General features: G+C 39.8%; 1 protein-coding gene and 1 long non-coding RNA gene across 5 annotated transcripts in view; one reads left to right on the forward strand and one right to left on the reverse strand.

The window, feature by feature from the left end:
• The window catches only part of LOC112302137 (uncharacterized), a 36,009-nt gene extending 27,373 nt beyond the window's left edge, over positions 1-8,636 (forward strand). The window contains exons 2-5 of one of the 4 annotated variants that reach the window (XR_002974539.2): positions 1,327-1,436; positions 2,221-2,347; positions 3,140-3,194; positions 7,680-8,636. This is a non-coding gene — a long non-coding RNA (uncharacterized lncRNA). The remainder of the gene's footprint in view (positions 1-1,326; positions 1,437-2,220; positions 2,348-3,139; positions 3,195-7,679) is intronic. The other 3 variants (XR_008425549.1, XR_008425548.1, XR_008425547.1) reach the window with 3 other exon arrangements.
• Positions 3,188-4,879, reverse strand: PGK2 (phosphoglycerate kinase 2). The gene has a single exon (XM_024557716.4). It carries the CDS (start codon positions 4,637-4,639, stop codon positions 3,386-3,388), a length of 1,254 nt encoding a protein of 417 aa, XP_024413484.2. The 5' UTR covers positions 4,640-4,879; the 3' UTR covers positions 3,188-3,385.
• Positions 8,637-11,171: the final 2,535 nt, after the last annotated feature.

The raw sequence follows: 11,171 nt of genomic DNA on the forward strand, positions 1-11,171 counted from the left end.
TGTTTTTATTGTTGAATGCTGTTTTAAGCAATATACAAGAAAAATGAGCTTATTTATTTTATAGCTGGAAGCTTGGACTTCTTAACCCCCTTCACCTATTTGTGTGTGTGTGCACATAAGAAGGCGGGAAGATACGTGGGTTCACATGGGATACATATTTTGTAATCCCTAAACCTTTTATATTTTAGAATGATGTTTTATTGTGTATGTCCTATATTACCCATTCCAGGAGGGGCTGGAATCTCAAAATTAGATATATTAGTATTTTCATCAGTAAAATATTGAAACTAACACTAAATGAAACAAAGATTAAAGCCATGACCAGAGTGGCTCAGTTGGTTGGGTGGCATCTTGAAAAGCAAAAGGTTGCCGGTTTGATCCCTGGTCGAGGCACATGCCTGAGTTGTGGGTCTGTCCCTGGTTGGGGAGTGTGTGAGAGGCAATCGACTGATGTTTCTCTTTCACATCAATGTTTCTCTCCCTCTTTTTCTCTCTCCCTTTCCCTCTCTCTGAAAATAAATAACAGGGATGAGCACAAATAACGCCCCCTTTTTATTACATAAATATCTTCTATTACAAAATCGAAAGCATGTAATTCTGTAACATAATAATATCACACTCATATGATGTTTTAGGTGAAATGCTCGAATTGCCATCCATCTCATGCAAGACATTCACATTCCCTACCAACCACACTCAATGGAGTTACTTCTGCCAGACCCTGTAAATAAAATTTTTTTAAAAATAGGTGGAACTAGAGAGTATTATGCTAAATGATATAAACGAGGAGGTAAAAAGACAAATACCATATGATCTCACCTATAAGTGGAACCTAATCAACAAAACACAAGTGAGCAAAATAGAACCAAAGACATGGAAATAAAGAACAATCTGACAGTGACCAGAGGGGAGGGGAGTTCGGGATAATGAGGGAAAGAAGGGGAAGGGTCAAGTTAAGGAACATGTATAAAGGACACATGGACAACGACAATGGAAGGGGGGAGGATTGAATATGGACGGATGAGCAGGGCAGGGGAGAGCAAGTGGGAAACATTGGGATAACTGAAATTGAACAACAATATATTTTTTTAAATGAGCACAGCCAGGAAATATTGGACAATCTGCTTATTGCCTGCAACCTGAATTGGCTAATAGACCAGGAAAGTGATTTCTGAGTTGAAAAATTTGTCTCAATACCACAAATGGCAAGAAAAAAACTGTCACAATTTTCTCAGATCTTTGGACTTTTCAGCCCAAAACATAAGGAGACCATGGACAAAGATCAAATTATGGGTACACCTTTCCCATCCCCGCTTACCTTTTCAGAATGCCACAAGTCAACCATTTTTGAGATGAAGAAGAAGACAGTGGGCCCAGCTGTTTAGTTAAAAGCAAGAACCAGAGGATTAAGAACTATAACTAGAAGAAATTTGGGGGTGAGTTTCTTTCACAAGTGATTATGTAGACTGGAAATCTTGATTCTTGAGAAAGTCAAAAAATCATAGGTCTGGCCCTGAATGTCTTTAACTGTGTGCTATAATAAGAAACCATTGCTTTCTAGAATCTGCACCAGCATGGAGAAAGCTGGAAAAGCTTTGCAGTGACCTAATGTGGCCCAGCTCTCCAACACTGGCTTCAGAAAGACTAGGGAAAAAGGAAATTTCCCAGATGACCAAATTTAGGGCTAAAAAGGACAATGAAGAAAAGACTTTCTGCCAGAGAACAAAGCCAGAGTCTAGCCAAGGAAATTCTTCCACTACCAGCTCAGGGAGTGCTTGAAACTTTGATCCAGCATAATTTATTTCTAATTCTAATGACCAACGGTTTTTTAGGTGATGATTTTTATTGTAGTTTCCTATTTCTCTTCCACCACCCTAAATCAGGTGTGCATAGAGAGAGGCATCAGAGTTATAAGAAAAATAAATGACTATACTTTTTGGTTTCCCATATTGGGTATTTCTGGATGATGTATCTTTTTTTCCTATGTCATTGACAGTCTGTCAGAAACCATGAATTTTACTCCTGTATTTATTCACCCTCCTACCTTTTAGGAATAGAATCTATTGCTTTTTAGTTGAATACAAGGTATGCAACTAAAGAAAATACATTCCCAAGCCTCCCTTGCAAATTAGGCCTTATCGCACAACTAATAGCCAATAGTAAGTGAAAAAAATGTTCTGAAATTTTTGGGTCATGTATTTTTTAATTCCTTTTCTTTAGCTCTGCTGGCTACCAAGTAGTAAAAGCTCCGACAAATACCTCAGACACAGAGGTGAAACTCACTTATTGAGAGTCGCAGGTCTGTCACCAGCTGGGTTTCTAGATGACTTCGTGACGAAGAGTCCATGTATGTGCACTAGTCTTCTATACAGACAATAAGATGCTAAAATCTTTGCTCAATTACTACAATATTGGTTTTCTTTTTTTACTTGTTTTTAGGTCTATACCTTAATTCCTACATCTACCCTGGGATTACAATGACATTATTAATATTGTCCTTAGAAATAAGTTGAAGTTTTAGGAATGTTAAGATTATATTTTAAGTTCAATTATTCAGGATGCTGAATATATAGAATTGATCTGGGCCTATCAGACAGGGGTCATGACAGCTGGGAAAATTTACTCTGCATTTTTACTTTTAATTTGATGCCATCGTTGCCCTCAATCACCTTTGTCTACATAACTAGGCAAAATATTCTCTAGTAGGTATTTTCACTTCTTCTATATTTCCTAGTGTTTTCTTATTCTGTTTTCTACACTTGATCTTAGCCAAAAGGCCGAGAAGTGACTATTATTCTGTTTTCTAATACAGAAGAGTTTTCATAGCTCCATTTTCCCCATGGCTAAACATACTTTACATGTATTTCATACGTGTCTCAAAAAACACATTTTTGGATTTAGCAGTTATATTATCTATTTATTAAATGATATCTGATTTTAACAGAAAATACTTGTTTGAGACCTGGCCTTGATTTGGAGCTCCCATTCTAATAGACATCCATGCATGTGTGTGTCTACCCCACCCTTCTTCAAAAATTAGGGTTTGGTCTTGTTTCCATGTTCAAGCAGTGAAACAATAATGAAGCTGGACTAAAATAAAAAGGAGCAGAGATTCAACTTATTTACTTCACTTTAATAGGCAACCCACTTCCTAGGAATCACAATGGTGAAGTTCAAAGGAGATCTTTAAGAAAGTAAGTAAATGCATGACAGAACTAACTTGCATTGCTGTGCTGATGTTAGGAGCTGCTGATGGTCCATCACTTGGTCATTCCCTGGGTCTTGATACGCAGTAGATTTTAACAAAAGTCAAGTTGAGGTGTGAAGGCATTAAGTTGACTTAAGGGCTATGGACAGGAAGCAGTAGGAAGGAACACTTTGTCAACTACAGGTTGCTGAGGGCATCCACTCCAGGAAGGACTTTTCCCTCCAGAAGCTCTAGACTGGCACCTCCTCCAGTGCTCACGTGGCTGACTTTATCTTCAGTGTTCCATTTGGCACAGCAGGTAGCAGTGTCTCCACCTCCTATAATGGTGATACAGCCCCTGGAAGTGGCTTTCACAACTTCATCCATAAGGGCTTTGGTTCCCTTAGCAAAGGCATCCCATTCAAATACCCCTACAGGTCCGTTCCACACAATTAGCTTGGCTTGGGCCACTGCTTGAGCATACTTCTTGTTGGTCTCAGGACCGCAGTCCAAAGCCATCCAGCCAGCAGGTATGCCTGATGCTACCGTGGCCTGGCCAACCTTAGCGTTCTCATCAAACTTGTCAGCAGTGACAAAGTCAACAGGAAAGGTAATGTTCACACCATTCTTACTGGCTTTGGCCATGATATCGTTCACAATCTTGGCTCCATCTTCATCAAACAGGGAAGCCCCTATCTCCATGTTGTTGAGTACCTTAAGGAAGGTATAAGCCATTCCACCACCAATAATCATCTGATTGACCTTGTCCAGCATATTTTTAATAAGCTGGATCTTGTCTGCCACTTTGGCTCCACCAAGTATAGCCAGAAAGGGTCTCTCTGGGTTTTCCAAGGCTTTGGCAAAATAATCCAGTTCCTTCTTCATCAAGAATCCAGATGCTTTCTGAGGCAGATTCACTCCCACCATGGAACTGTGGGCCCGGTGAGCAGTGCCAAATGCGTCATTGACATAGACATCCCCTAGCTTTGAGAGGGATTCTCGGAAGGCTTTCGTTTTTTCTGGCTCAGCTTTCAGTTTATTTCCAGAAGGATCTTGGCCCTTCCCTTCTTCTTCCACATGAAATCGTAAATTCTCCAGCAAGATGACTGAACCAGGAGCTGGGTCTGCACAGGCTTTTTCTACTTCTGGGCCCACACAGTCCTTCAGGAACAGAACATTCTTTCCCAGCAAGGATTTGAGCTCAGCAGCAACAGGCTCCAAGGAGTACTTATCAGGCATGGGAACACCATCAGGTCGACCCAGATGACTCATAAGAACTACTGACTTGGCTCCATTATCCAGGCAGAACTTGATGCTTGGGATTGAAGCCTTGATTCTCTGGTTGTTCGTAATCTGGTTCTTCTTCATGGGAACATTGAAGTCTACTCTCATAATGACTCGTTTACCTTTAACATCCAGTTTGTCCAAAGTTAACTTCTTAGAAAGAGACATCTTGACAATACAGATACAATGCTGAAGAACCACTTCACTGCGGCGGGAAGTCTTGGGGCGGTGGTGTTTCTAATGGCCCTCCCCTTGGCCCGTGCCTTTCTTTTTGGTACCAAGTCTCCCACGCAGCAGTTATGATTGGACCGGGGAAAGGGAACCTGGTGCTGTGATTGGTCAATGGTCCTGTCAGTCTGGATTCAGAGTAAATTGCTTGGCGCAGATTCAAACCGCTCAACGGTCACAGGTGAGGGTGAGTCTGGAGTAATGGCACCTGGCTTGGGTGACAGACAGTTGAGGAGGGAAAGAAATGCTGGGTTAATGAAAGTCTCGAAGTCCAGGCCTCCTGCTGGTTCTCTTTTTCCACATCCCTTTTTGAAAATTATGCTTACTATTAAAAAAAAAAAAAAGCGTAACTCTCACACATTTCAAATACTAATTATATTGAGGTGCAAAAACGTATACAAAACCCAAGAAAGGGAATTTGAAATAATGGGCGCATGAAATCTTGTTTATTCAAGATTTGCTTCTATTTGCTTCTACATAGTATGCTTCTATTTCTTCCTCTTCTTGATAAATATTTCTGTGAAGAGCATAGGCTGGTGTTAGCCTTTGGCGTTAGGTACTTTCTGTGGAGGGGCTGGGAATCAGCTCCATTGCCGCGCTGTTTCCGTTCTCAGGCTGGTGTGCAGGAATGCTTGGTGGCTTCTCCAGGGAGGGCCCATAAGATCAGAGCAAACAGTGCCCGAGGATGATGGGGACATTTTTTCAGGCTGCCACCTTATGATGAAGCCCTTTACATTTTCTCTCATCTCTTTGATTTACTTCCTGTATAATGTAGAAATTGAGCTGAAAAGAAGAATAGTTTTCATGAGGATGAACATGTCTGCATTGAAAATGAATGAGAGATTTTATTTTTGGAGAAAGTATTTATGGCTGATTGATTTGGTAATGAACACTGGCTTTGCTATGAGTTAATATGGCCGTTTCTTTGTGTTGAATAAACCAGCATAAAGACTTCAACAAAAATTATTTGAGGTATCACTCAGTAGAATGGCTATAATAATAATAAAAAAAGACAGGAAAAAGCAAGTGTGGACAAGGATGTGGAGAAATTGGGACCCTCATTTATTGCTGGTGGGGATATAAGATGGTGCAGCCCCTTTGGAAAACATACCATGTGGCTTCACCTACTACAACATGTTGATAACACTCCCATAGGGAAAAGGTACAGGTAGAGGAAGGAAAAAGGTGTAGTCTACATTCAGTCTACAGAAAGGAAAAGCAAAGAGGGAGAATACCCAGGTCTGTCCAGAAAGTACCCAGCCAAGTATTATGAAAAACGGGACATTTATTGAAGAAGATACAAGATACAAGAAGTATTGTACATAAGGCAACGATACCTCAGTCCCCTTCAAAGTGGTCACCTTGGGACATCACATAGTTCTCCTAATGGCCATCAACTGCTCCATTGTATTTTCCTGAATCTCATTGATAGTCTGAAATCTCTTCTCTTTTAAAGGTGATTTTAGTTTTTGGAAAAACCAGAAGTTGCAGGGTACCAAATCTGGGCTCTAGGGGGGCTGAGCCACCAGGGTGGGTGACTTGATGTTTTGCCAAAAAACTCTGCAGAAGACGTGATGCATGAGCAGGCGCATTGTTGTGATGAAGCTGCCAATCACCAGTTGCTCATGGCTGCAGCAACTTATTGCACCTCTCAACTGCTGAAGAACATTGAGGTAGTAGTCCTTATTCATTGTTTGGCCTGGAGGGCACTTGTGATAGACAACACCTTCCCAATCAAAAGCACAGTTAACATGGTCTTGATCATGTTGTGACTTTGCCACACCTTCTTTGGGCATGGAGAACCAGGTGGCTTCCATTGGGACAAGGAGGCCTTCTGTTTCCAGATTATAGCCATAGACTAAGGATTCACCTCCTGCTATAACCTTCTTGAGGAAATCTGGGTCATTGGTAACAGTTTAAATCAAGCCATTAGCAACTGCAGCAGAATGTTCCTTGCTCTGGTAGCAGAAGCTGCAGAAAAAACTTAGCCATGAGACGTTTTATTTAAAGATCCTCGGTCAAAATCTCAAACACGGTAGTTTTAGAATCCCCAGATCAGCTTCTAGTTCTCCCACTGTCAGTCACCGATCTTTGTTGGTTGCAGCCCACACATGTTCAACATTCTCAGGTGTTCAGGTGTTGCAGACCTTTCAGCTTGTGGGTCACTTTCAACAGACTCTTGACCGTCTTTGAAGCCTTTGTGGCACACTTCTTTTGAGCTACACTCATTGCAACATCCCCAAAAGCCTTCTAAATCATTCAAATAGTTTCCATGGAAGAATGTTGAAACTTAATGCAAAATACAATGCAGATACATTGCTCTACTTGCTCAGTCATTTGAATGCAATAGCCACACAGTACACATGCTCACTCAATGGAGTCTACTGCCTCCCCTGACTAGTACAGTGAAGTCATTATTGTTCACACATGTGCATTCCAGTCCATTCTCCTTGGCTGCCAGGTTACATCCATGTTGCACAAACCAATCTCATATAATTAACAATGACTGGATGCTTTCTGGACAGACGTCATAGTATATGCCTTTGTGCTTATTAACTAGGGAAATTGAGGAGAGTTATTATATAAATTTATTACAAAAGACTTAATTCTGATAAGCTAACTTAAACACATATCCTTTAAGGGTATACATATTCTAAAAAAAATGGCAAGACATCACTAGTTTTTTGTTGTTGTTTGTTTGTTTGTTTTATTATTATGGAGGAGACCTAAGCAATGGATGCTAGTTCTCTGTCCCTCATCCAGCCTGGAGTTGCCAGCAGTGAGACAGGGAAGTACAGTTCCTTTCAGTAACTACTAAAGCCTGTAGGATGTTGATATGACCCTCATATGGGTCAGTTCTTGCATTTTCTGGGCAGCAGAGAGACATGGCCTTTAGCAGAAGTTCAAGGTCCAGGGAGAGAGTTTAGGTTGCTGTACAGGATGTTTGTTGATCTTTTCCTCCCTCCCCTGTGTTTTGCAGAGATCAAACTAATGAATGCTATCAGGATGGGTTAACAGAGAAGCAGCTGGAAGTAGTTTACGGTATCTCGTGAAGGTTGATGGTTGTATGATTACCAAGCTTGGAATAGATGATTCAGTATTTTCCCTATGCTTTTCGGTGTCCTTTTGCAACTGTCTGGCCTAAAGAGTTTTGTTTTGTTGCTAATGCTATGTCTTGATGATGTCTACAAGGGAAAGTTTAATTCCCTGTTGCTTATGAAAACACCACCTAATCTTCAGCAGCCAAAGACGCATTCTGAAGTCCTGTAACAGACAATTTTCCCTGCTATGTGTTCTTAAGGCAGGAAATGGGGGAATGGGAAGATCATATATACACTTATATATAACTAGTAAATTTGAGAAATTACAAAAAAACTTGACACACGACATATACTATACAATATAGGGAAATTCTTTTGTGCAAAGAGTTTTGGAAAATACCTAAAACATTTTAATTGTATTCACTTTGGCTGCTGAAAATTAATCTTCAATAACAATAAGCTAAAATACCTAAAAATCTGTACATATGCAAGTTACATTAGTCCTTTTTATAGTATGTTATAATGAACGCATTTTTAATGTCTACTTGTGTAGGAAGTACGGATGGCTTTTCTGGAAACTAGCAGGGGACATCTGATTTATATGGTCAACATATTGCCATAATGCGGGCTCATTTTTGGCACCTAAAATTTCTCTGGACAAAAGGTACAGTTGCAGAGACCTCATTTCTCAATGGTATGGTGTTCCATAGCTATGATACTAGATGAGCTGAGATACTACGCAGAGGAGAACCTCTCAGCTCTCTAGCTGCCCATGTGTTCATCCTTGAATCGCTCCACACATTTATAATGTTGAGAACTTTGATTCTTTGTTTCTAATGACCTGAATATGGATTCTGAAAATTTGAATATCTGAATTAAAAATCATATATATAATCATATATATTTATTTTTGATTTATATTTTATATTTTATGTGATTTATATGATTTATATAAATCACATAAAATATAAAATACAAATACATATATAATCATATATATTTATTTTTGATTTATATTTTATATTTTATGTGATTTATATGATTTCATATATGTAATTTTTATATATGATTTATATATTATTTTATATATGATTTATATATCATATATTATATACATACATATATATGTGTGTGACCATGTATTGTCACTTTCATTGTCTGTGTGGTTACCTGTGCAAATACACACTGGATGAGTTCACTTACCTTTGCTTGAACATTCTTCGGGGTCTTTGAGCACCAAGTTGCATCACATGGACATGTATCTATTGTAGTTTCCTGCTCCTTTGCATTGTCCTCTGCGAGTTCACACCGCTTTGAAAACATTGTGGCATTTTACTGTCTTAAATTCTGCAGAGTGAAACCCAAGAATATGATACATTTCTATGATAAAATTCTAGTTTATATTTTTAAAACTCTAACGCTAGCAATATCCTCAACGCTTTGGGCTAAAAATTAAAATGATGAGGTGATTCTTAAATATTCTGGTTGAAAGAGGAAGAAAAATATATTAAAAGATCAAAACTTGGTGAAACCATTCAAGTGTCGCTGCTCTTTCAGATGTAGTAAAGAGTTGGTGAAATGCTGGCAGTAAATAAGGCCAGGTCAGAAGTTCATCCCAGCCCTTTATTAGTAGTTTTATCCGGGACGTATTATTTAATCTCTTTGTATCTCAGTTTCTGCATTTCCAAGTGTGACCTATTATTTATACCCCAAGTTTGTTCCAAAGATTTAATGGGATACCCCATGCAATACAATTGTGAATGCTAAATCTTGTATTATGTTCAGAATAAATAAATGACAGCTTTGCTTAGAAGCAAGTATAGTGTCAGGCATCTCAATTAAATGTGGTGAAAAATTAATAGCAAACTCAACCTCTGCCAGGATCTGTTATAAATTATGCATATGTTTTCACTTTATCCTCCTGGAAACTCCATGAGGGAGGTACTATAATCATCTCCATTTGCAGATGAGGAAACTGAGGCACAGGTGTTGCCAAGTGGACGTCAGCTGTTCCACAAGTAAGATGAAAGGCAGAACTCTTTACCCAGTACCCCTGGCCTCTTTCACCCTCTCACTGTGTACGCTCCCTCGGAGACCTGCCACTGCCTCTGTGTGCAGCACGGCGCCAGGAAACGTGAGCTTTGTTTCTGGGATGAGCTTTCGTGAAGAATCATTTAGCTATTCTTCAGGATGATTCTGGAATACAAACTAGCTTAGATTTTAAGCATCATTGCTGGTGTCAGAAGAAATTTAACATCCTATGTATATGCTGCCATCTTTGGGTTGGTTCCTAGAATTACCCTTGATGTTCATAAATTTATTAAATGATGGGATTGATTAGATAACTCATTAGCTTGGCACAGAGTATGAACATGGTGTGTGGGGTGTCATTTATTTACAGAAGAGAAGAGGTGATTTTTATGGCTTCATCAAACTGGATGGATAGATATTACAGAACACATAACATCAGGGTGTAAGATCTGCCAGCCATGAGGATATCACTGTACTCGTTAGTAAAGAAATCTCGCCTGTTGTGACCAGGTTACCAAATCATTAGAACCGAGCCTTCACTTCCTAACTCACAGACAGTTGTTTGCAGTGGATGCTGTGATGCACTAGCCGGGGCCCTTTCTGCACTGGAAACTTACTCCTCCACAGCCGGAGTCCTTCCCTGGGCAGCCCTACTACTACCTTCCCTCTCTAAAAATTGCCCTTGTCCATGACCATACCCCCTTCCCTGGGGCAGCCTACATACAAGAACTGATAAATGTAGTTAGGAACTGCCAGGCTACCTGTCTCCACCTTGACGACTTAGAACAACCATCCCAACTTAATAGTTTCCATGGGTTTAGCTGGGGCTCAATTGCAGCCCAACTTCTGCGTGTGTCCAATCCTGCTTCTTCTCCTGTCTCCTAGATATGTGCCTTGATCAGGAATGGAACCTGCAAACTTTTGGTGAACTGGATGATCCTCCAAACAGGCCACCTGGCTAATCTTACTTTTTTACATAAAATGCCTCATATTAAATACAGTACATGGAGATCTGTAGGTGATACTAATTTCGGTTGCAGTGAACGCAGTAATGGATGGTCCCTCAGCACACTAACTTACATTTCTCCTTCTCTAGTTCTGAGGGCTTCTGGATGTCAGTCCGACAGTGTGCGTGTCCACAGGGTAGTCAATGGATATTCTCCAATTAAGACTTTCAAATTTATCCCTTGTATGTGTAGAAATTTATACTTTGAAACGTTTTTATGGGGCAATATGAACTGTAATGGAAGATGGCTTAATAATGCATGTTTTAATGACCTTCTTTGGCTCATTTCTTGGCCTTTGCAGATGTTTCCTTCCTTTTGCAAATAAACTTGTACTTCAGTCCTTATCGAAAGGTTTCTGTGCGCCAACTTCCATTTTAAGAGATTAATTATTAA

Source organism: Desmodus rotundus, chromosome 11 (assembly GCF_022682495.2).
Source record: "Desmodus rotundus isolate HL8 chromosome 11, HLdesRot8A.1, whole genome shotgun sequence".
Taxonomy (NCBI): Eukaryota; Metazoa; Chordata; class Mammalia; order Chiroptera; family Phyllostomidae; genus Desmodus; species Desmodus rotundus.